This window comes from Marmota flaviventris, chromosome 11 (assembly GCF_047511675.1).
Source record: "Marmota flaviventris isolate mMarFla1 chromosome 11, mMarFla1.hap1, whole genome shotgun sequence".
Taxonomy (NCBI): Eukaryota; Metazoa; Chordata; class Mammalia; order Rodentia; family Sciuridae; genus Marmota; species Marmota flaviventris.
In genome coordinates, this window is record NC_092508.1 from 28791112 (window position 1) to 28817953 (window position 26842).

Genomic DNA, 26842 nt, shown 5'->3' on the forward strand with positions numbered 1-26842 from the left:
TGCTTACATCATTACACCTTCATTAGCACGGCAATTCTTAAAAGAAAACCAAAAAACTAATTTGAAAGGCAAAAATATCTCAGATGTTTGTATGTGCACATATTTACTAGTAGACTGCAACTGTTTCTTGTTGAACAGCTCTCTGCCCATTGTTCTTTCATTGCCACAAAAGGAAAAATGCTAACATTAGTGATGTAGTCAAAGGGAAATGTCTTCTCATCTGCTATGTCAATCAGTTCAAACTCAAAGAAAATTACTACTCCAAATGGCAGTTTAAGTATTCATAAATTTGTCCAATTCTCTGAATATGAGTCATAATTAACCTCTAGAAGAAACTGATACACACTTAACATTTAAAGAATGAACCCTAGTTTCTCTAATAACAGAATATTCTCACCTCATTCTGAAACTTATAAAGGTTAAATCACTTGGCTAAAACTAGACGATGTCCAATTTGGAACCAGAATCCAGTCCACTTGGGATGAATAGCCCTGAAATAGGAAGATGCAGAAATCAATGGCATAGCTGAAACTTCTGAAAGATAAAATTCTTTGAGCCTTAACTTCTTCATCTATAAAATGAAGGAGGTCACTAAATGACCACTGAGCTTCTTTTTAGGTCTAACCTTTCCTAAATGCAGGCTGCATTAAGTTGATAAAACCCAACAGCTATTGTCTTATTGCTGCAGTTTTATTTTACTGCCAGCCTGGGGAATCCTCAACTACTTTTCCTGTAAGTCCATGTCAGCTCACATTCAAACCTTAGCCCTGACCAACTATCTGTGTAGCCTTGGTAAATAACTTATCCTCATTCTAGAGATGAAGAAATGAAAGCCCAGAGAGAATCCTGAGAGCCGATATACCTTAAAAGGCTAAGACAACAGAGAAACTACACATGAATACTGAGCAGTGCCCAGTACCTAGTAAGATGTCTAGGAACTACAAGTCTTCTGTATTTGTTGGTAGAATAATACCAGTTTACATGAAACCCATACTGCAAGCTCCACAAGTGACCCGGCCTATTCACCACCATATCCCCAAAAACTCAAATACTGGGTAGACAAGTACAGAAAAAAATATTTCAACTGCAACAAATATTTGAACAAGAGACTAAATAGACACAATTGAAAAAATAGTACTCAGGTCTGATTCACAACACACTTCAGCTATATATTTAATTTAAAAGATCTCATAAAATGATGGGAGAGGTAAAGAGGAAGAAAATAAGAGAAAGGAATAACATAAACAATGGCAAGGTATTAGCAAATATGCCATCTACGTACTATCTCATCTGTGTTTCTCCACCTGCAGCACTGGTTGCAAAGGCAAATGCCATCCTTATCATTTTTAACATGCTGCCTCACTAGTTAACATCTTCTACAACTTGAGTACCAAGACCAATTGCTATCTGGCCAACACTTGATTTGGAGGTATAACTCCATGTCATAGAACAGTGATAGCAGAAGTACGTATTCACAGATTTCAAACACAAAGACACATCAACTTGCCTATGACCCATCAAGACCAACTAAGAAACAAATTTTTTCAAATATTAAAGCTGGGGAGAAAAAAATGAAACCTACAGCTCTTGAATTTGTCAAATATCTGTATAGTAGAGGGAACGGGTGTTGGGAAAATGATCCTTCTGGAATTTTTTCAATATATTCTAAGGTACCAGTAATCAACACTTCTGTCATTCTTAAAATTAACTTGAAGAAATGAAGCAACATTTTCTGTCAGATAAATTTCATTGATAACTGAATTTCAGTCTTTTTTTTTTTAAAGAGAGAGAGAGAGAGAGAGAGAGAGAGAATTTTTAATATTTATTTTCCAGATATCGGCGGACACAACATCTTTGTTTGTATGTGGTGCTGAGGATCGAACCCAGGCCGCACGCATGCCAGGTGAGCGTGCTACCGCTTGAGCCACATCCCCAGCCCCAAATTTCAGTCTTTATTAAAGTTATTTTTATAAATGCATATGTCCTAATATGAAAAGGTTGACTTTTTAACTTTAATATGTGCTTTGCAAATTTGCATCAGCAGAAGGAAGGGCTTCAACTGAATAAATTTTAGTCTTCAAAAATGTGACCGCATCTTCCATCTTTAGTTTTTCCAACTCCCACTTGTTGACCTTAACAGAGAAAGAAGAAAATAGTCAGTTTATGAAAAGATAACACACATACACAGAGGAAAAAAACTAATGTAGGGATCAAACATATTAAAGTCAACTGCTTTTTAAAAGCAGTTACCTTACAATTACTCATACTTTAAAGGCCAAATGAGATGATAAGCTCAGAATGAGTAAAGATATAACAGTAAAAATTATAAAAATTTTAAAGGCCCTCTAAATGGTATAAAAATTACTTTCTAGGGGGAAATCTTCCTTAGAATGTATATCACCAGTATGAAAAACAAAATCTTAAATAGTAGTACATCAAAAGAAAGAGGCTATCTTAATCTCAGTAATCTGGACAATCTGCCCCTGGATACTAAAGTATGATAATGGAGGATCAAATGTTTACACTTTACATTTTGTATAGGACAAAACGAGTTGCACTGAGATGGATTCCAAGATTATCATAAATTTATTTGCAAGATTCTTGCTACAGACAGAAACGTTTGCAGAGGCTGTTAAAGAAAAGCTGTGTTGCTTGGGATCAAAGGGAAGCATGAGAGGGAAGAAGAGGAACCATCATCCCCAAGCTATCCAGGAAACAAGCACTCTCCAACAGCCTCACTGGCCAGGGAAAGCAGAACTTTAATATTTTTTCTTCCCTGTTCAAGGTAATTGAGAAACTGAAAATGGTTTCATGTGTCTTCAATTATATAAGAAAAGATATTACTTTCTTATCAAAAAATGATAGTAATCAGCTGAGTAGAAGCCAAGTAATGTATTAGAAATGTTCTTATTAAAAAAAAAAAAAAAAAAACAGTGGGCTGTGGCTGTGGCTCAGTGGTGGAGTGCTCACGTAGCATGTGTGAAGCACTGGGTTCAATCCCCAACACCACATAAAAATAAATAAATAAATAAATAGAATAAAGCTATTGTGTCCATCTACAACTAAAAAAAAATATTAAAAAATAAAACAAGCAACTAAAGTACTTATTCTAATAATGCTCACAATTTCTCTATAGAGTCCTAATAATCAACTTCACCAATCCTGGTAGCTGTTAGAATGTATAACAGTAATTAAAGAGTGTTTCATATGCATTTTTTTGCTTACCAAGATTACATGAAAACCCAGTGCATTCAAATGACGCATTTTCACAGCAAAGAATCCTCTGGGGTGGTTTGAATCCAAACAATAAACAGATCTAGGAACACACAGCACAGCTACTCTGAAAACAAAAATAAACAATATGAGAACAGTTATAGAGACCACCATTTACAATCCTGCTGCCTTGATGCTCTTTGGGGGTTTCTAAGTGGAGCTCTTCACTCACCACAGTCCTTACCATTCCCTACAACCTTAGTCCTTCACCTCTTTCCGTTACTTGCTACAAAATACAAAGATTACTTTGTAAACTAAAACCTTATCATTAATATATAACAAAGTTATCCCTCAGCCATCTTTAAGGATGGCTATTTTTTTGAAGTAGAAACTTTTCAGATATAAAAGCACTCTTTTTTAAGGGTTTCCTGTGTGCTAATCTCTGATCTGAATACAATTATCCAGTAGAAGCTCTGGTGGAGGTTAACACCAATGGTAATGCTCTTCTTGTACATACTTCACATACTCTAAAGAGCAATACTTAAAAACCACAACTTAGAGAACAAACACAAAGAAATCCCTAAGAGAAAGGAAAGACTTTTTTAAAAAACGTAAAATGTGTAATTGTAACAAAAATGTGCAAGGTGTCACTTAATTTTTTCATTGTTCTTTGCATTTTGGAAATGAGTAATGAGTTCATTAGGAGGGGGAAAAATGGGAGAGGAAAAAAAAAAGACATTAAGACTATTGTCTTCTCTGCCCTGGCTGCTAAAAGAGAAATTTCATATTTTTAAAGAAATGTTTGCTTCTTCTCTTCTCAGTACTTCATGCTGAGAACTATATTATTTTATTATGTAAGAACAATGATATACCTAAAACAAAAAAATGACCTGTGACTAGGATTAGAGAGTATTAATGGTTTGGATATGTGGTACCTCCCAAAGTTCCTATGTTAATATAGAAATATGCAGATTTAAATGATTAGATTAACCAATCCATTCTAGTTTGAATGAATTGACTGGGTAATCTTTAGGTAGAAGAGGCATGACTAGCAGGGTGGGTCACTGAGGGAGTGCCCTGCAAAGGTTCATCTTCCCTGAAGCCCCTTCCCCTTTCTCTCTCTGCTTCCCATCTGTCATGTCTTGAGCAGATCTCCTCTACCACCTCCTTCCACCATGATTTTCTGCCTCACCTTGGAGATCCAGAATAATGATTTGGCAGACCATGGACCAAATCATTGACATCATGAACTGAAATAAACGTTTGCTTTTCTAAGTTGTTCTGGTCAGGTATTTTGATCACAGCAATGCTAAACTGACTAACACCAAGAGAAAGCCTTTTTTGAGCAGACGGTAACAAGGGCAGGGAAGACAGCACATGAAAAAATGGTCCAGAAATAGCCAAATGAATTCAGAAAGGGAAAACTTACAGAACTTCATGTGAATGGAAAGGAATGGGTAGATAAGAATTTGAATCCCTGAAGATTTATTTTGCACCTTCCTCTTTAATATTTATGTACCTATCCAATAGAATAACAGGATATTTAAATTCTACAGGGTTGACATTCATATCTGACTCATCTTTGTGTGCCCCACGGGGCCTAACAGAGATTTTCCACAAAGGCTGACTGAATAGGGGTGTGTGTGTGCAATGATCCCATGATCACATACATCTGCTGACCAGGCAAGGCATTCCCTCATGATATGGCATCATAATTTTCCCAAAGGTACTCTATTTATAATGTGTGAGTCAAAGGAACAACTTATGATTACCTTCGATGGGCTCTGCTTTGTATACAACACAGCTTAATTAAGAAGTTAAGGTTTCTCTACTTTTGAAAAGGTCTTGGTGATACAGCAAAATATTTAGTAGGTATTTGATTTTTGCAGAAGCTTCAAGTATCTATAGTCATTATTATTATCTTCTCAGAAGTTTATACTGCAGTGATAGTTTCAATTATTTTAGCTTCAGAACATTTTTTTTAAATGTCTATTTTGGTAAGTGACTGAACTCCAGTCCACTGTATTCAACAAAATGCAAACATTTGCACCTAAGCAACAAATTTAAGGCTAAGAAGTCCCATGATACATCGCAGGCTCCATACAAATGTAAGGTCTTGGTATTATGCTATTTCACATGAAGTCTTTCGGAATTAAGATTTAAATTCAGAAAGTCCACCAAATGAGCCAGGCGCAGTAGTGCACACCTGTAATCCCAGCAGCTGAGCCAGAAGGATCATGAGTTCAAAGCCAACCTCAGCAAAAGCGAGGGGCTAAGCAACTCAGTAAGACCCTGTCTCTAAATAAAATACAAAATAAGGCTGAAGATGTGACTCAGTAGTGGAGTGCCCCTTAGATCAATCCCTGATACCCTCATCCCCCCAAAAAAAGAAAATCCAGCAAATGAGTATTGGTAAGCAACCTTTGCATATTTGTAGCAGAAGTCACATCAATGTCAGAAAATGAAAGCACTTGGCTCCTGTTAGTATCCATTCTGATTTCAAAATCTGAAAGAAAAATTTTGATATTAATGTTTCAACATTGCTCAAAGTGATTTTCTGTTTGAAAATGTGTCTAACACTAATAATATCATTAATGATAATGATAGCTAAACATATTGAGAGCTAGCCATGTGCCAAACACTAATCCGGAGACTTTGTAAAATTTCCTTTATTGGCCACAAGAATCTTATGAGATGGGTACTATTATTATTGTGCTTTTGCAGATAAGTAAGACACAGAGCAAGAATCAAAGGCAGACCCAAAGGCAACACTACACTGCACTGGACATGCTACAGTAAACTCCCCAACCTCTGAAAGAAAATAAATAAAATTAAATAAAGAAACTTCTCATACCAATATGATAATTATGTGGCAACTGCACATCTTTGGAGAAGTATCCTTCACCACCTAGAAGGCTAGTTAGTGCCTCTGTAATCTCTGCATTTGGGCGTGGTGGTGGTGATGGCTTCTGTGGTAGTGAAATGTCTATGGCCTTCTGATAAGGAGTGTCATCCAGTTTTAAACAAGTATCAACAATGTGAAGCTTATGAACATTCCTCTCAATGTCACCTAGAAAGAAAGAAAGAAAGAAAGAAAGAAAGAAAGAAAGAAAGAAAGAAAGAAAGAAAGGAAATGCATCATTATGAAAAATATTAATGCCACATTTTAAAAATTACACTGCATCTATATTTGTAATCAGCTTTCTTATTATAAGAACTCTATCAATGTTGCCCTACTTTCCATGGCCTGGACCAGTGCCCTGTTCCTGTCCATGTTTTAGGCCTTAAAATATCTTTAGAAGTGATTTAGTCTAAATTCCTCATTTTATAGAGGCAATATCCAAGAATGTTAAAAGAAGCCTCATGTGTAATTAAAGGCAAAGTTGGGACTAGAATGAAGGTTCCCCTGGCTTTAAGGCTGTTTCTTAAATATACTATTTGAAAAATCAGCACATGGTATTGACCCTTCACAACTCAATTTTGGGATTTTCATAACATTGTTTTTAAAACGATTGCAACTAACTTATTCTCAGATACATCATCAAGTTTTGTATGTCTATCCAGATATTTATTTTCTTTATTTAAAAGCCAACAATTAATTTGGTTCTAATAAATAAATTCGCTAATTTGACAGCTATTTAGTTATTTATTCTAACAGGCTGTGTCCTCATTACAGGTCACAAGTAACCAAGTGTTTACAGCTATAAGGATTGACTTAAGTGGCTTTAAATGTGACATGTACAGATTAGGAAATGCAAACACCTCTGATCTAGGCATAAAGAACAATTGGAACATTTAGCCTTTGTATAAAAGCATACAGTGTAAACAAAAAAGTGTAATGCTGATTGAGCTTGGATCTTTAATGTCCCCAAAGGCCTACATGCTAAAGGACTAGAGGTCATCCTGTGGTGCTACTGAAAGGCAGTGGAACCTCTAGGAGGCAGAGTCTAGTGGAAGGAAGTTAGAGCACTGCGGGTGCCCTTGAAGGTCACTGGCACTCTGGCCCCTTCCTCCCTCCCTCTCTCTCCTGCCTGGCTGTCATGAGGTAAGCAGCCTTCTCCATCATGTGTTCCCATCATGATGTACCATGCTGCCACAGGCCAAAGGGACACAGCCCAGCAATCATGGACTGAAAACTCTCAAACAGGACCAAAATAAATATCTCCTCCTTATAAGTTGATCTTCTTAAGTCTTTTTGTCACGGGATGGAAAGCTGACTAACACAATGATGCCATCCTTTTTCTTCTCTTCTATACACAGCCCCTGTCACTACAGGAGGCTCAGTGGGTTTGCTGATTTGAGCACTGACCTTTAACTTCACCATTATCAGTCCTTTCCTCAGAAACATCTGTTCTGCACATTTAACTCTGACTGAAACCCCATTTGGAATCACAAGGTAGACAGTGGTAGTGCCTTCTTTCAGTCACTATTTGCAACAACGTCCTACCTGATGTCAGCAGCTCATTGATCACATTCTTTTGGAGAAGCTGGTTAACAGGGGCCAAAGGGAAATAATTAATCACACAAAATGAACATATTGCATTCAGAAGGTTTTCAGAAGAGATGTGATGAAGACAGCCGGTCAGAGCACTAGCCATAATTTCCAGGAACCTTTTGGGGAACAAAGAAAAACCAGATTTCAAATATACATAGAAGACACGGTTATGGAAAACCTAATTAGCTCTATAGAACCAGCATCCTTTAGAAATCCAAAGTAAAGAGAAAAAAGCGGGCTTGTAAATAAGTTTTTACACACAGTTTGGGACAGGCTGCTCTCTCACAGAGTATGTATCAACTTGCTGTTGCTATTGTCTTGCACAAAAAGTGTTTTACACGCTTTCATTTAATTCCTATTAAAACTCTATGGGCTATTATTACTATTACCCTCATAATAAAGATGAGTAAACAGGCTCAAAGAAGTTGAGGAACTAGCAGTATATGAACAAACAGCCAAGAAGTAGCAAAGACAATATCAGAACCTAAATTGTCAAGATCCACAGCCTTTTAATCATTATATTATATTTTCTTTAAGGCTGGACCATCACTGCAATTTTGTAATCAATTAAAATTCCCTAGCTATCAAGTTTTCTTTCTTGAGTTTAAAACCCGAGAAAATATTCTGGGTTAAAAGAACTGTAAACTAAGTTTACCACTCAGAGCTAATATTATACAGTATAACAAAGAATTTTAGCATCGACTCAGAGAGGAAAGATCAAACTTCGGTGAGGTTATTTACCCAGAATGATAATACTAATAAATGGCACAGATATTCTTTGAGCCCAGGTCAGTCTGACTCTCAGGGAATCTTTTATTTGTATCATTATGTAAGAAAAAAATAAAATACATAGAAAGTACTGTGATAGTACAAAGGAAAAAAAAGTAGAGTAGCATTTGGGAGAATTTGAACAGGTACAAAGATGAGAAAAGGGAAGATCAATTGAATGGAGCCCTGAAAATGTATGCTATTTCAGTGTCAGTGAATAACTAATGAGAGGAAAGCACAGAGTAGGGATTCTTACAATAAGAGCAAATATGCCTAATTAACAATGCAACTGAAGGGCAAATGTTTAAGATCAACTGAGAGATCCCACAGACCCAGCTGATTGGGTCCAGGAGGAAGGGAGGCCTGGTAGGCTAGGAGAGCTATAGGTGTTACAACAAGACAGAGAAATTAAACAGATCTTATAGAAAAAAATGAGATATCATTATTAAACTGATGGCTGATTTCACTTGGATTGTGCAATCCAAAGACAGGTAGGACAGGGTAGGGCCACAGATGATGAAATCTGGAGACTGGGTGGTGATTACCTCTGCATCTTGTCTCCCTCTTTCCTCACCTGTACCCTATGCTTTCACAGCCCCAAGCTGTGTGCTGCTTCCTCACATGTTCTGCTGTTTCTTTCAGTTCTTGCAAACACAGTGCCTTCTACTCAGCATGTCCTTTCCTGCTTCTCTTCCCCTATAATCTCCTATACATCTGGCTTTTAAGACCAGCTCAGACACCATCTCTTCCTGGCAGCACTGAGTACACATTTCCTGTATGCATCTCTATCACTCTATTTTTCATGCTATATTTAACTGCCAATTTAGATGTCCAATTTATCTATTACACCGAATCCTCTGGTGAGAATGACTATCTTATTTATCTTTTTGCCTAACTATCCAGGTGCTTGGTAAACATTTAATGGCTAAATGAATAAATAAACTAGAAGAAGAGACAGAGGAGGAGCACATTAGTAGACAAGGATGAGTCAATAATTATGAGCTCACTTCCAGAGTTACTGAAACTTGAGACACTTCAAGATGTACAGTGAAGACATACAAACCCCAGAGATAGGTTTGGAACTCAGAGTACACTAACAACCAGAGATGCAAATCTGGGATTATCCATAGGGTGGTAAATGCAGATCAAAAGAGAAGAATCCAAAGGATCAAAACGACACGGTATAAGTGGTAAATGTTTTCTTTCTTGAGTTTCAAACCCGAGAAAATATTCTGGATCGAATACATCCCTTCCTCCAATAAAATGATTAATGTACACAAAAAGGGCATTCATTATGCTAAGCCAAATTTGGCACCACCGTCTGACCCAATTCCTCTCTTCTAGTCAATGTCTTTCCAAATGCTTAGCATTATGCTGCTTCCATAGCTTTGCCACCCTTGTCACTATCTATTCTCTTTCCTTCATAAAGCATTCATTTGGTACCCGGCACCTATTGCCTTCCTCTGGATAAACAAGATGTGTCCTCCTAACTAGACTAAGAAGGAAATGCAAACTTCTTTTTTATGTCCTCAGAGTAGAAAACTCAGGCAACTACACATTCATGAGCATTCAGGGTGACTGACTAACCTCGATCTATCAGCCACACTTTGGCTGTCCCCTTTCTCCAGAGAAGAAATATTGAGATGGGAGACTAAGGGTGAGATCAATCTCAGCCCTATGGACACTTAACTGGATGGCTCCTTGGTGTAAGAGGTGGTCTATCCTGTGCAGAGCAAGACGTCAGTAGCATCCCTGGCCTCTACCCATTAGAGACTTCCTCCAGTCATGATAACAAAATGTCAAAAAATGTCTCCAGCACTGTTCAATATTCCTTTGGAGGCAAAACCCCACTTCTAGTTAAGAACTATGAGGTTAAATAAAGGCAGAGCAGACAGACAAAAGGGCAATATTTATAATTTGCTTCCTGTACTAATTCTGTTCCTGCTGTTTTATTGAGTTTCCTGGCTTTTTTTAAACCTCTATTATTCTCCCTCTATTTCCAATATAAAATTTTATTGGACAAAGTTATCTCTTGGGCTGTCTAGAGTCAGCTAAAGAAACTCCCTAAATGGCCAGTGCTTGTTTTCTAATCCCAAAGAATTTGTGGAACTGTTTCTGGAGTTTTAATTACCACTTAGCTGGATACCGTTCATCTGAAATGTCTACGAGGTCGCCAGGAGCCAGCCTCATAAGAAAACGGAGCAGGGAAGTAGATGAAGGATGAATCTGGGTGAAGTTCAAGACAACAGGAACCGGGGTCTGACTCTAGAGTACTTGCCAACTGAGAAGCAGAGGCAGATTAATTGACAAACAACTATAACTATGTGGTCAAGGCTCCAAGAGATCTGTATGAGACATGGCAAGCATCCGGGCTCTGAAGGAGACAATTAGGAAAGCACACAAAACGTGGTCTGAGCTGAATTTGTCCACTTGCTATAGAGCATGGTGGCCAGTTGCTTTTTAGGTGGCTCAGTATGACTCTGTTGATTATCTGCCCACATCAGGTAGATATCTGTCCCAAACCCGGCTGGATTTTGTGGGTAAATTTGAATAAGAAAAAAACAACATGATAGAAGACAGTTGTAATCAAGCCAGATGATGGCAAAGGGATGGACTGTGAATACTGCCATGAAGACTTTCAGAACTGCGGTAGTGTGTTCCTCCAAGAGCTGTGACCTAAACTCTACTTTAATTTTTAATCTAAAGATTACTTTGGATATTGGCCAAATTATATTCTTATGTTGTGGACATGTATGAATATGTAACCAATCCCACCATTATGCACAATTATACTGCACCAATTGAAAAATGTGGAAAGAGAAAAAATAAAGATTACTTTGTGCCAGGGATTAAGAACCTGGCATGGATTTTCAAAATGACCCAATGCAACTACAAGTAACTCAAGCCCATTTTAATAATGAATAAATCAAAGCACAGATAAATAACTTGTCAAAAGTCAAGTAGTTTCTGAACAGCAGAGCTAGGATTCAAACATAAGAAAGCTATCTATGCTTTTAATCAATCTTCTAACAGATGACATTTTATATACATATCTAGTTTTTAATGACTCCTAACTGTTCCAGAGAGAAAGAAAGATCTAAAGGAAGAAAAGCAAAGGCATAGAACAACTTGTAGAACCTAAGAAATTGTTACATGTTTGTGGTTAAAATAAAAAGAAGACAATGCAGTAGCACAGACCAAATAAACTATAGTGGAGTGAGTCAGCAAGATAGCAGAATAAAAAGGTCCAGCCCTAACTGCCCCACAGAAAAAATGATTTAACAAAAATATATAGATCAGAAAGCCCTTATGAGGCTTTATGGAAGTCCAGAATCCAGTTAAGACGTTGCAGTATTTCAGATGCACACAAAACCAAGAATTGCTGCATGGACACAGATAAGGAGAGCAATTTCTTTGCATGCCACCCCTCCTGCCAGTGGGCACAGCTCAGCAGCATAAGAGATTATCTTGGCCTGCAACTACTCCCATGGAGCAAAGAATGGTGCATGCACTGAATGTGCTGGACTTTTAGCATATGGACCAAGGGACTGGTTTCTGTTTGGTCTCATGTGAGGTACTGATGGAACCAGACAGTTCAGATGCCTTAAGGCAATTAAGAACAAAGGAAAAAGGGTACGTGACTTTCTACACCCAGCACACCTCCACAAGATTGAGAGAAGGTGCAGAAGACAGGGCTTCATTCCAGGGAGCAAGGGAGAGGAATGGAGCATGGCTTCAACCTCACAGCTTTCAGTATGCTGAGGGGTCAGTTTCTATCTGCCTCGCATCTCCATGCCAATACAACAAGCACAATTCAGAAGCCAAGGAGAAATTAAGAAGAAAGGAAAAGGGATTGGTAGTTTGCAGCAGGCAACACAACTCTCCAAGATTAGGAAAAGGGCTCATCTCAAAGCTACTCCACAAGAGACAGGAAAGGAATAAGGTATACCTCCAATGTTCTAGCCTGCTGGTCAGCAGACACTAGAGGAAGGAAGAGATCATGGCTTCCTAAAAACAGTGGAACTAATAACTATTTCTAATTAGGAATCTATGAGTACAGAGAAAAGGTTGGTGATGCTCCATATTCTGTATCTGGACTGGTAAGGGTCTTTCCTTGACAAAGCCAGTCTGTAAAGACAGGAAGATGCAGTTGTTTCTTGAAATGTGTAGACATGGGTGCACAGCTATGAGGCACAGAAAGAATCAGAAACATGGCAACATTCAGAGGAGCACAAAAAATCTCCAGTAATCAACCCCAAAGAAATGGATATTCATTAGCTAACTCACAAAGCATACAAGATAATTGTCTTAGAGAAGTTCAGTAAATTTCAAGAGGACACAGACAAGTAAATAAAATCAGGAAAATGATACATGAACAATATGAGGATATCAACAAAGAGATAATAAACCACAAAAATAAAGCCAAAGAGAATTCTAGACCTGAAGACCATAACACCAATGACATGATTCCCTGGCTGCCAAGCCGCACAGCCAGTCTGCTGGACCCTGCTGAGCAGTGGCAGCAGAGTGGTAAAACAGTGAAGAGGCAGTCCAGGTGGATAGCAGCAAAGCAAGCACAGTCTGCAGCTGTGTGGGGACTGCCATATAGGTAAAGCAGTCCTGAAGTACTGCAAGCCAAGGTAGGCTGACTTGTCACCCTTTGAAGGTCAGGCCTGGGCATGACATGATGCCTACTACAGAGGGCCACTTCACGCAGCACAGCATCGAACTGCTAGCATAGACCATTCCATGACCTCTCGAACTGCTAGCATAGACCATTCCATGACCTCAACCTTCCTAACCTGTGGTAAGAAAATGGCAGTGGGGCAGGCCTGAATGGAAACCGGGACTCAAGAATTGACTAATAGTGTTAATGTTTCCAAATCCTAATTAACATAAATTTGAACCAATAGCAATGGTATTGGTATTGAACCAATAGCATTCTTTCAAACTCTAATTAGCATAAGCTTAGACCAATAGCAGTTACCCAGTGCTATATAAAACCCCTAGACTAGCACTTGTGGGAGAAAAACTGCTATTGGGTCCTCTCTTGCATTGTAAGAGTTTTGTTTCTATATCCTACTCTTACACTCACTTATCCTAGTCTGTGGATTTCATTCTCTGAATTCATGAGACAAGAATCCAGAAAGAATTAGAAATTGATGGTGAGCTGCTGGGTTCTGTTACAACACTGGACGGCATGACCCACCATTAAAAGCAGCAACACTACTCAGCTGCAGAGGCCTGCAACTTTATGCAGACCCCACCCACCAGCAGAATCAGAGAAACTCTGTTCCCACCTGCCAGCAGCTGCAGGGAATCAAACCTCTGGTTTCACCTATACTGAAAAATTCACTAGAGAGCTGAAAGCACATTTGAGCACAAAGAAAAACATCAGCTAATCCAAACACAGGTCATTTGAAATTCTCTAATCAAAAGGGCGGGAGAATAAAAAAGTATTAAGAAAGTCTAAAGGACTTATGGGACATCATCAAGCACACCACATTTGTATTTAAAGAGTTTCAGAAGAGAGAGGGAGGAGCCAGAAGTTCATTTAAAGGAACAGTACCCAAAACCCCTCAAATCCTGGGGAGAATAATGGATGTCCACACTCAAAAAGCCCAAATGCCTCCATTGGACAAACCCAAAGAAATCTATATCAAGACACAATGTAATCAGATTATCAAAAGTCATAGGCATGCGTACCACCATGATGGTGCTGAAAGCTAAGAAGGAAGCTCCTGCCCCTCCCAAAGCTGAAGCTAAAACAAAAGTTTTGAAGGCCGAGAAGGCAGTGTTGAAGGGTGTCCATAGCCATAAAAAGAAGATGATCCAGAAGTCACCTACCTTCCGGCAACCCAAGACAATATGGCTCCGGAGGCAGCCAAAACATCCTCCGAAGAGCGCCCCCAGAAGAAACAAGCTTAACCACTATGCCATCATCAAGTTCCCCTTGACCACAGAGCCAGCCATGAAGAAGACAGAAGACAACAACACACTGTATTCATTGTGGATGTCAAGACCAACAAACACCAGATCAAACAAGCTATAAAGAAGCTCTGACATTGATCTGGCCAAGGTTAACACCCTGATCAGGCCTGATGGAGAGAAGAAGGCATATGTGTGACTGGCTCCTAATTATGATGCTTTGGACATTGCCAAAAAATTGGGATCGTCTAAACAGAGTCCAGCTGTCTAATTCTAAATATACCCTTTTTTTTCAACATTAAAAAAAAAAACAAACCTCAAAAGGCAAAGACAGAATTTTGAAAGAAGCAAGAGAAGAGTGTATCACCATATACATATATATGGGAACCTCCATAGCACTATCAGAGATTTCTCAGCAAAACCCTGCAGGCCGAATGAAGTGGGATAATATATTCAAAGTGCCAACCAAAAACCAACTATTCTTGGGACAATATCCCAACTATCCTTGGGATAACAGCCCTTCAAAAATGAAGGAGAGACAAAGACTTTCCAACAAATGAAAGCTGAGGGAAAATATCACCACTATGCTTGCCATACATAAATGCTAAAGGGCATTTTTCTAGTTGAAATGAAATGACACAAAATAGAAATACAAAAGTATATGAAAGTTGCTGGACTACAGGGTACATGCCTGTGATCCTAGCAACTCAGGAGGCTGAGACAAAAGAATAATAGGTTCAAGGCCCACCTGAGCAACTTAGTGAGACCCTGTCTCAAAATAAAAAAATAAAAAAGGTCTCAGAATAAAAGCTCAGTAGTAAAGTGCCCCTCAGTTCAATCCTCAGTACCACAAAAAGGAAAACTATATACATATATATGAAAGTAGAAAACTCACCAAAGGTAAATATATAAAAATATAGAAGACTATAATACTGTAATGAATAGTATGTAAACCACTTTTAATTCTAGTGTAAAAGTTAAAGAATAAAAGTATTAAGAGTACTATAATTATAAAAATATATTAATAGAATCCTACTAAATTGAAACATCAGTGGGGGGGAAAGTGTACAGTCTTTGTAGGTGATTAAAGCTACCATCTTATATACATTGCTACAGTGATGTTTTATGTAAGACCTATAGTAGCCAGAAATAAAATACCTATCAAGAATACACAAAAGAAAAAAAAAAGAATAATAGCACATATCCAATTATAAAGGAAGACAGCAAGAAAGGAAAAAAGAAAAAGAATCACAAACTGGAAAATAATGAAATGACAATAGTAAGTCCTTCTCTTAATAATTAATTAAATATAAATGTATTAAACTTCCCAATAAAAAGACTAAAGTAGCTAAATGGACTAAAAAAATAAAAAATAAAAAAAAACCCCAGAACCCAAATATATGCAGCAAACAAGAAACTCATTTTAGATTTAAGAACACAAATAATCAGAAAACAGACCGGGAAAAATATATTCCATGCAACAATAGACAAATAAGAGCAGGGGTAGCCACATTTGTATCAGACAAAATAGATTTTCAGTTAAAACCTCTCATAATAGACTAAGAAGGTTATCATATAATGATAAAAGGGTTAGTTCATCATGAAAATACACCAATTATAAAATATATGGATTCAACATCAGAGCACCCACCTATAAAGCAAAAACTGACAGATCTGAAAGGAGTAATAGACTGCAGCATAATAACCTTACTTTGAATAATGGACAGAACATCCAGAAAGAAAAGCAATAAGGACATAAAGAACTTGAACAATGCTATAGATTAAATGAGCATAACAAATACATATAGAACATATAGCACCAGAGTACATTTTCTCAAGTGCACACAGAACATTCTTAAGGACAGTTCAAGTGTTATATCACACAAAAAAAGTCTTAAGAAATTTATGAAAACTGAAATCATATCAGGTTCTCATTTTAAACCACAATGGGATAAAAATCATAAATTGGTAACAGAAAGAAATTCACAAATATGTGAAAATCATACAATATACTCTTGAACAACTAACTAGTGGGTCAAAGAAGAAATCAAAAGGAAAATCAGAAAATATTTCAACAAAAACATGAACACAAAAAAATTATGGGATGCAGAAAAAGTACTATAAAAAAGGAAGCAATAAATGCCTACTAAAGAAAAGAAAGAGCTCAAACAATTTGAATTTATACCTCAAAAAACTTAAAAAAAAGAACAAACTAAGTTTACAATTAGCAGAATTAAGATTATAATAGAAATAAAGAATAGAAAAAAAGTGGCAAACCTAACACTTGGTTTCTTGAAGAGGTTAACAAAATTGACAAACCCCTAAGGAGACTAGCAGGAGAAAAGAAAAGAAGATTCAAATGAATAAAATCAGTTTTGAACAAAGAGATATTATAACTAATGTCACAGAAATAATAAGATCATAAAAGATTACTACGAAAAATTACATGACAACAAATTGGATAATCAAGAAGAAATAGATGAATTCCTAGAAATATATAAAAAGTCTAAACAGGCCAATAAGGAATAAGAAGACTGAATTAGTAATCAAAACCTCAACAGGACTGGGGTGTAGTTCAGTGGCAGAGCACTTGCCTACCATGAGTGAGGCCCTGGGTCTAATTCTCAGCACGACAAAAAGAAAAGAAAACAATGAAAAAGCCAGGACTAGAATGGCTTCACTGATGAATACTACCAAATATTGAGAGAAGAATTAATACCAGTCCTTCTTAAATTCATCCAAACATTTGAAGAAGGGGGAACATTTCTAAATTCATGAGATCAGCATTACCCTCACACCAAAGCCAGACAAACAGCTCTACAAAAAAATCACAGGTCAATATCTTTGATGAACATAAATGCAAAAGTCCTCAACAAAATACCAGCCAACCAAATTCAACAGCACATTACAAGTTCGTATACTACAAGCAAGATTTATCTAGGTATGCAAGGTTGGTTCAACATACATAATCAATTAATGTGATACACCAAATTAACAGCATGAAGGATAAATATCATACAATCATCTTAATAAAGAAAATAGTTTGAAAAAAAAATGAACAGTCTTTTGTGATAAAAGATCTCAGCAAATTAAGCATGGAAGGAATATATCTCAACATAATAAAGGTCATATATGAAAAGCCCATAGCTAACATCATATTCAATGGTGAAAAACTAAAATCTTCTCCTTAAGATCAGAAACAGGACAAGAATGCCTACTTGGAGCAATTAGGTTAAATAAATAAATAGGAAAAAAAAGAAAAGAAGGAAGCATTCACCTAAGAAAAGAAGTATTTGCTTTATTCCCATACAATGAACTATCTAAAAAAATATATATATATATATGTATGTGTGTGTGTGTGTGTATATATACATATACATATATGTATATATATATATATACATATATATATATACATATATATATATATACATATATATATACATATATATATACACACATATATATATATATCAATTCCATTTATAATAGCATAAAAAAAGAATAAAATATTTAGGAATAAGACTAATCAGGCAAATTAAAGACTTATGCACTAAAAACTACAAAACTTTAATGAATTAAAGACAACATAAATAAATAGACATCTCATGTTCATGGATTGTAAGACAATATTTTTAAAACGTCCATACTATTTCAACATGATCTACAGATACAATGCAATCTCCATCAAAACTCCAACAGCATTTTTTATGGAAGGAGAAAAATATAACCTTAAAATTCATATGGGAGTCACAAAATTGTCAAAGCAATTTTGGTAAAGAAAAACTAAGCTGGAACCGTAACATTTTTTGGATTCAAAATATATTACAAATCTACATTAATTTTAAAAAACAGTGTGGTATTGGCATAAAAACAGACAAGGGTGACTAGAATGAACAATGGAAAAAGCATAGTCGCTTCAATAAAAGTGATGGGAAAACCGATATCCACATTCAAAATAATAAAATTAGACCTTTATCTTACACTATTCACAAGAGTTGACTCAAAATGGATTAATAGTTTAACCTAAAATCTGAAACTCTAAAACTTGTAGGAGGAAACATGACAGGAAAAGCTTTATGGCACTGGTATAGGCAATGATGCTCTGGCTATGATACCAAAAGTACAAACAACAAAAGCAAAAACAGACAAGGAAGTCTTCTGCATAGCAAAAGAAACAATCAACAGAATCAAAAGGCAATCTATAGAGGGAGAAAATATATCTGATAGGGGGTTAATAATAATAATTAAAAATTCCCAATTTCTCAATCAAGCTTTAAAAAAATGAACTATGAATTTAGGAGCTGAAGGGATAAACTGAGAGTTCAAAATGAAAACTCCAATATTGAATGAACAAATATAAAGAACCAAGAAACAAACAAAATAAAGAACAACAAAAATAAAACAAAATTCTGTTTAACTTCATAACTGAGTAAGAAATACTAGGTTTAATCTCTTGACATGGATGATGGCTGTAGATATGTTCCCTTGTAGTAACTGATTAAACATTTGGTTGGCAATCTTTTCTGTAAGTATGCAATATGACAAAAAAGAGATAAAAAGGAAAAGTACATACTCTCTGTCCTGGGAATCACAGAAATGATTGAGAGAAGAATATACATGAAGAATAGAGACAATGCTCCTCAAGCATAAGAATGAAGGATCCTCTACTATTTTCTTCATAAACAAGTCCATCAATCCAACATGTCGAAATCCAAAGTTTTCAAATAAAAGGAGGAGAAAAAGAACCTTAAAAAGAATTGAGGAGAAACTCCTTAATTAATAGGCACATTATGCTACTAGTAATTTTTTAATCTCAAAAAAAAAAAAAAAACAGAAATGTGCTGTCACACAGAATACTCCCTAAAAAGGAAAAATTATCTTTTCCTCATAAAATCTGTTTCATTAGTTGTTGAATGAGATATCAAGTTAATAAGCAATCTCTTTTTATAAGTTGAGAATTAGGGCATACAATGATTTCTTTACTTCTTATTCCATTTAAAAATAAATTCTTTCCAACATGTATTTCATACTACTGATCTGAAAATTACTTTTAAATACACCTTTTCTAGAGCTTTTCAAAATGACCAACTCAATCTTGAACTGCTCCCACTTCCAAACCTAAATAATTCCTAGTTTCTAATACATGTGATAACTAAAAAATTTCTAAATTTAATAGTAATTTCTAAAAGAATGGAGCAATATTATTAAAATAAAATTTCCAGTTTGCCTCCAATTTCTTTTTTGGTCTTTATCACAATAATTACTTCTCTTTCTGAAATCAGTTTCATAGTAAATTCCATATTCATCTTACTCTCCAAAGTAAATTGAACCTTGTGGTCCACTATAGTTACCACCTACTTCACTGGAAAAAGGAATTTCTGCTAGTTTGATTTATTTAGATGTGTATGTTATCAAACACTTAAATTGAAACTTTTACTCAGAAAGAAACAATGGACATCATCACTAAGTAATAACATTTTATTCTTCAAAAACTACATACCTGTCATAGTACCCATCTCTATGTTTCAAAATCTAACAAGGAAGATGTATAAACAATGCCAAGTATCTAACTAAAGTACCATACAACCTTTTGAAAACCAAATAGAAGAGAAAACTTTGGACTTTTAGATTTTTGTTTCACATAGAAATAAGATTAAAAGATTGAACAGGAGGGGTAGAGTTGAAGCTAAGTGGTGGAGCACTTGCCTTGCACATATGAGTCACTAGGTTTTCTCCTCAGCACAACACAAAAATAAATAAATAAAATAAAGGTATCGTGTACATCTACAATTAAAAAATAAAATATTAAAAAAAAAAAAAAGATTCAACAGGAGCAGCTCAGGAGGCTGAGGTAGGAGGATCCTGAGTTCAAAGCCAGCCAGCCTCAGCAACTTAGCAAGGACCTAAACAATTTAGTGAGACCCAGTCTCCAAATTAAAAAAATTATAAAAAGAGCTAGGGATATAGTAAAGCACCCCCGGATTCAATCCCTGGTACCAAAAAAAAAAAAAGATTGAACAGTATATTAACAAATAACTGCTAGACAGAAATAATAAAGAGCTTATTTTTCAGAAGTCTATTTAGCACTGAAATATTTTGATATCTTAAATGGTAAAAAAGCAGAAAGAGAAATACTTAAAATGCTAAATAAACTAATATTCTTCTCAAAATTTTCTGAAGTTTATTCTCAACTGATAATATACTCACTTGTTTTAATTTCCAGATTTCAAAAGTTGTAGCCACATAATCTGCTATTCCCTTGAAGAGATCTAAATTCTGGTATCGGAGGTCTTTGCAGGACTGCAATATGCTGATCAATATTTTAAAAGGACATCCATGGATATTATCTTTAAGAATGAGTTAAATAAACAACCAAAATTACCAGTTTTGGATATAAGATTCACAATGCTCAATACTTTTGTTTCTTTAGGAAAAAAACAGAAAAAAAAAAAAAAACAGCAATGTATTTTGTCAAAAAACAACACTACAACAAAAATAAAGTTTAGATATAACCATATCATCATATTTTCTTCATACCAACATAAAGTTTTAAAAACATAACACATATAAAACAGTGGGTAAAATGCTACAAATCATAAAAAAAAAAAAAAAAAATTCCTCTTACCTAGGACCATCTTACTGCATTCATTCAGGAGTATAACAGAACGGTGATTCATAGCAGCTAATACCTCAAACATGCGTTGGCTATTCAAAACAGAAAATCTGTCTAATTCTTTCAAGGCTTTCATCTAAAAAAATAATAATAATAAGTTCATATTTAATTTATCATTTGTAGAAAAATACACTTTTATTTTTAAATAAAAAGGATGAAGTTTAGAAAAAATAATTCAAATAGACAAGTAAATATGTTAATTCACTTTAGCAAAGCCAAACTCAAACGCACAGCCATGTCTTCCTAAAAAACTGACTTTAGGAAGTGATAGCAGATCATAAGACTTTTCTCAAATCTTACCCTTCTAGAGAAAATTCAGCTATTTACCTCCAATTTCCTTTTAAGAGCAACTGGTGTATCCTTTCCAATATATTTCATCACAGTTTGTAAAGTAAAGACACGTTCTATTTTCCAAACCTGCTGATCAACTAGTATCCTATAATTAAACACAATAAAAGTTATAATCCTAGAATCTTCAAACCAGAACAGAAATCTTAAAATTTCATTTGGTCGAGCTCTCCCTTCCCACAGGCAAGAAACATGAAGCCCATAGACATGAATCTGTCTATGAGAGTGTAAGTAGTTAGTAAAAGATCTAGAACCAGTCTAGCCCCACTTCCTCTCACATTATTACGCTCTTTATTAATGAGCAAATCACATCAGGAGATTATACTGGGATATCCTAGGAATAGCCAACAAAGATATAAAATTAACTATTATACTCAATAATCTATGCCATTAGATCAGTTGCATCGATTTTATAAATCCCCTTTCAAGCTGAGTCAATGTCATGTAACCCCTACACAGTGCCGAAATAACCATTCTGAATTGAATATACATGTCAATCTTCCCCATTCCATATTGGTACTGTTTTTTCATTTTTTCAGTCTTTTTGTAGTGCTGGAGATAGAACTTACTGCTAAGCAAGCACTCTACTTTCTTTTAAAACACAATAATTTAGAATTCAGTGTTGCCCACAATTTTTTATATGGTAAACCCTTAAAAAAAAAAAAACAGGTATTATTTCTAACTTTATTTCATACAAAGTCAGGATTTTAAGTTCAATAAAGAAGTAAAGACTTTACCAACAGTGCCTTCCCACCCTCTATTCTCCTGCTCATTTTCATCTCAATTTTTAATTTCCAGTGTAAGAGGAAGAAAAGAGAAAAACCACATGAAGAAAGCATAAGAGAATTCTCACCGCAATCCTGCTCGAAGAACATGCACATTCTTGCATGGTTTCATTGCCTCTAAAATAGTTGACAAAATGGAAAGACATCTCTCATCACACTCATTGATACGTTCCTATTGAAATATAATTAAAAAACACTAAAGATGATGAGCACATAGTAGACTATCTCCGTCAAGCAAAACCACTGACCTGATGTCTTTATAAAGGATTAAGTACAAAACTGAGTCAATATAGTCAGTCAATAATAAACAACTTCTCTGGGAAAGAAGACATCATATTTAAGTGAATTTACCAAATAATAGATGCATGTTCTTTTATGCATCCATACATTTTTATATTTAATTAAATGATAAGTTCTGTCAAACATTATTTTTACCTCTTCTTAGCACCCAAGACTATCATGAAGGCAATATGATACAGTAATATAAGACCTACTGAAGTACACAGAGCAACTTTCTCCTTCCTAAAGACCCTTAGGAGGCTGTGTTCTTATAATTTTTCTATCCTTTCCTGAGTATCTTTCCTGAACCTATTAACTTCAGTTGTAAATCTCCTGCCACATTTTACTACCGCTATCTGAGTCTCAGGGAGCCCAGGCTCCAAGAATCCTTCCTTGAGGTTTCTTTATTTAGGGTACTAATTTTGATTCCAGAAATGGCAGTGAGCATAATTTGGAAAACGAATAGTAAGAAAAAAGTTTACCTGGTACTCCACAATTTAATCACAACTACCCTATACACCTCATAAGGTTAATTATGATCACATTTGAGGAAATCAAGACAAAAGAGGTACACTCTTTGCTAAAATTACATCACTAATCAGTTATAATATATTGAGTCAGAACCAGATAATGATAAAAATGAATAAGTCTGAAAGGAAAAAAAGATTTTGTTACCCTGAGACAATCTGTGGTACTCCATCAGTACCTGCTCTAAAAGGAAAGTCTATCTGGCTGTGAATGAAGGGCAAAGTCATTGATGGCAGTGAGACATAATCATACACACAGATATTCTGACTCCAAATATCCATGGCTTCTACTTCACCAGTGTAAATGCAATGCTGATGTGAATACCTGTCCAAGATCTAGTACCAGTAAGAGGATCACTGACTAGGTAGGGTGATTTATTATAATCACTTTTAAGTAACTACACAAGAAACTAATGTATAATCTACCAAATAAGCATGGATATTCTGTGGCTGAAATGAATATATATATATACACACAAAATAAAAATTAGTTCTTAATTGCAGACATAAGGAAATCACAGTAATGTAGAACGTTAAAGTTAAAAACTCTCATACACCTATGAACCTAATTCTTAAATTCCACAGCTAGATAACATATGTGTCAAATTATCTTCAAGAACTTCTTTCTTTAAAATAAACATTATTTTATTACTATAATTTCAGTTTAGAAGTCTGAGGTGTTTACAAATGATTAAATGATTATTTTAAAGAGCTAATCATTCCTGACATCTGGTCAATGACATCAAGCCGAATACTGACACCCTTGTTTGAAACCAAAAGTTCCCCTATCCAATTTCATCCTTCCTTCCAATGCATTTTCCACTAATTCAGAGACTGAAATACAAATCTGAGCATGTCAATCTTCGGTTTAAAATCCTTCAATGAATTCCCATTGCCTAAAAGATAAATATAAACCCCTGAAGCAGGCATAAAAGGTTCTTTACAACTTTGCTCTTATTTCTTCCTAGCCTCATGTTCTACTACCAAGCTACTTGCTGCCCCTACTATCCCGCTTGGCCACAATGGGCACAACTTACTTCCCATCCATTCAAACACATAGCCACATCATTCTGTACTTCAACAGGACATCCCTTCAACTGCTGGTCATCCCTTGGTCTCAGCTTAGGCATAATTTCTAACTGGGCTTGAATCCCAATTCTACCATGCATTAGGTGTTCATTCAATCAGTACCTTACCAAGTATAGGTACCGCATCCCTAACCCAAATATCTGAAACTTAAACATTGGCACTAAAATTTTTGGATTTTGGAGCATTTCAGATGTTGGGTTAAAATGGTCAAAGTTCAAGTAGTAAAGTCTACGTAAATACTTCAAAATCTGAAAACTCCAAAATCGGAAGCACTTCTAATTCCAAGCATTTCAAGTAATGGATACTCAATCTGTACCTAAAGATACGGACAGTAACAGGTACATGTCTTGGCCACATAATTAACCTAAGTTTCAGTTTCCTAATCATTAATAAGAGTAATAATACCTATGTTAAAGGGCTATACTAAGGATTACATGGGACGATTCTGTATTTAAATTTTATATCCTGCTTCAAACACTGATCCATCTCATCTTACCATCATGAAGACAAACTAGATTGAAAACTTATGTTATACCCTCTCATAAAACATATTTTTCTTTTATTTCTCTGAGAGCTCTATACAGTCAGCATTCTGTTTACAATTGTATTCCCAAGTGTTCAGAACAGTTAGAAAACACCTTAATATCACTGGGACTGGTTCCTCATCCTCAAAATAACATTGATCCCATAAGGTTAAGAGGATTAAATAAATTATATAAGTAAAAGGGAAAGATGCTCAATAAACATCAGTTCCCTTCCCTTCTCTCCTTCCTTCAACTAATCAACCTTTCTTTGTAAATCTTGCATCTCTCCCCATTTTAACCTATTCACAACACTGGAGAAAGTAAAGGGGGCAGACTTTCACAGATTTCCACATCAAAAGAAATGACCTAACTTAAGGTCTCTAAAAAAGAAATGCAAAAATAAATGATTGATCTTTTGGTAGCTACACATCAATTTCCCTCCCCATTATTTTGAGATATGATAAACTGAGTAAAAACACATTTAAGTCGCCCTTAAATTTTACCTGGATAAACCTCAGCAACGTCTGTACCAGAAGAGTATTCTGAGGGACTCCAAGCTTCACTATAGCATGAAGACTGAACAGTAGGTGGTCATAGTGCATAATCTTGGCTTCTCTTATCGTTTGTTCACACAGCTGGTTAAACGCAGGGTGATTAAACATCAACTGCTTTTCAAAGTGTTTCTGGTCATCGGACATCCTTTTGGCAATTGTCCACATTGCTGACAAATAGTTACTACTAGGAAATGTAGGTGCTTTGGAATATATATCTAAAACATCACACAGAGAATTACATTCCTCAGACAGTTTTCTAAAGGTCACAGGGGTTGGTTTTGTTCCCTTGGTAAACATATCTTCACCAGAGGCCTCATGATGGAAGTTTACTTTCTTCAATCCATTATCAGATGTACCAACAGAGACAAGAGAATGTGTTGAGTCAACGGATAAGCTTCTAGAACAAAGTAGTCTGTCAACTTTAAAGACAGTGACATTGCTTAGGTCTTTTGTTTGAAAGCCACTATATCCTGATTTTAAAATGAATGGACCCTGAAAGAGATATCTAATGGATGTTTGCATTCTATCATGAAAGTCATTTAACAGAAGGTTTCTTAGCTTCTGGTTTGAATGAGCATTTTTTGGTGTGCGAAATCCCAAAGAATACTGCCTCACTCTGCTTTTTGGAACTGAAGTACTGAGTTGTCGGAGGTTCCATAGAAAGGAACTTGTTTTGTTGTTCATTTTGCTATCCACTGAAACACTTTCAAATGGGTTTAAAGTTGCCAGTATAAAACAAAATTCACTCCTATTAGTGAAAGAGAACACACGCTGTCATTTTCCTGTAAGGAACAGAGTAAAGGAAGAAAGAAAAATTAAACCAATCTTTTATTTAAATAAACACAATACATTTAACAGAGGCTAAGGTGGGAACCTACCAATCCAACGGATTTACATTTAAAAGGTAAAACTAGTTCACCAATACAGGCGTCCCCCATTTTTACCACAATGTGTGCATTGTTTTAAAGTACTCAGGGTCAACCACTTTAGAAACAATTCTTGCAAAAACTAGCTTGAAAAGAAACAGAAAAAAAAGAAGAAGAAAAAAGATTTCAGATGAAAAGTTCTTCCATAAAGCTTCCTCTGCGGAAGAAATTTTTGTTAGTACTGCCTTTGAAATATCTTCAATGGAAATAAAAAGTTTAACTTTGATGGATACTTTCCAACATGATGCTTTAGCAACGACAGAACATGGACTGTTAATAATACTGACTTGGACAAGTTGGACTTGCTCGGGACAGGAAGCAGGAAACAAAAATGATGTGCCCCACGCTTGCAAGATGTCACTCACCGGACCCCACAACCGTGTCAATGTCCTCCTGCAGCTGGGACACCCAGCACTAACCTACCTCCTTAAACACTGCCGGGGCTACTCCTCAGACCTTTCTTCGTAGGGCAAAAAGTCTAGGGTGTTATACTGCCAGTGGCCCCACCTGTGCTCGTCCTCCAGTCACCTTATAGCAGAACCCGTGCCACTATCCGGAGGCCGCCATGACAACTTTGCCGACAAGCGTGCGGATCGCGAGATTTTACGGATTCCCTTACAGGTCAAAAAGGATATGTTCCTGGCGGTTGCAGAAGGGTATGTTTTGGAGAGAAAAAAAAAAGGCTACCAAAAAGAATGACTAGTTTTATTGAAGGCAGAGATGGAAACTA

The 26842-nt window shown here is 35.9% G+C and overlaps 1 protein-coding gene and 1 pseudogene across 3 annotated transcripts; one reads left to right on the forward strand and one right to left on the reverse strand.

Moving 5' to 3' along the window:
- Nucleotides 1–1796: 1796 nt before the first annotated feature.
- Fastkd2 (FAST kinase domains 2) lies at nt 1797–26702 on the reverse strand. Of its 3 annotated transcripts, none has more exons than XM_071618865.1 (12): nt 26620–26702; nt 25136–25968; nt 22282–22385; nt 21408–21516; nt 21033–21156; nt 20615–20754; nt 18981–19153; nt 7661–7824; nt 6068–6283; nt 5635–5719; nt 3226–3340; nt 1797–2132 (listed from the first exon to the last, which is right to left on the reverse strand). In XM_071618865.1, the coding sequence occupies exons 2-12, from the start codon at nt 25868–25870 to the stop codon at nt 2013–2015; spliced, it is 2085 nt and encodes a 694-aa protein (XP_071474966.1). In that variant the 5' UTR covers nt 25871–25968; nt 26620–26702; the 3' UTR covers nt 1797–2012. The 3 variants fall into 3 exon arrangements, with proteins under 3 accessions (XP_071474966.1, XP_027797585.2, XP_071474967.1); XM_027941784.2 differs by having other exon boundaries at nt 26536–26686; XM_071618866.1 differs by having other exon boundaries at nt 26641–26663.
- On the forward strand, nt 14190–14675 carry LOC114097842 (large ribosomal subunit protein uL23 pseudogene; annotated as a pseudogene).
- Nucleotides 26703–26842: the final 140 nt, after the last annotated feature.

What these genes read in the sequence shown, in the direction of transcription:
- Fastkd2 (XM_071618865.1), bottom strand. Translation starts at nt 25,870, where the DNA reads ATGAACAACAAAACAAGTTCCTTTCTATGGAACCTCCGACAACTCAGT. An exon ending in CTCTTAAAAGGAAATTGGAG is followed by an intron (nt 21,157 to 21,407) that starts GTAAATAGCTGA and finishes TTATTTTTTTAG; the next exon opens with ATGAAAGCCTTGAAAGAATT. An exon ending in TGGGTTTTCATGTAATCTTG is followed by an intron (nt 2,133 to 3,225) that starts GTAAGCAAAAAA and finishes TTCTCTGTTAAG; the next exon opens with GTCAACAAGTGGGAGTTGGA.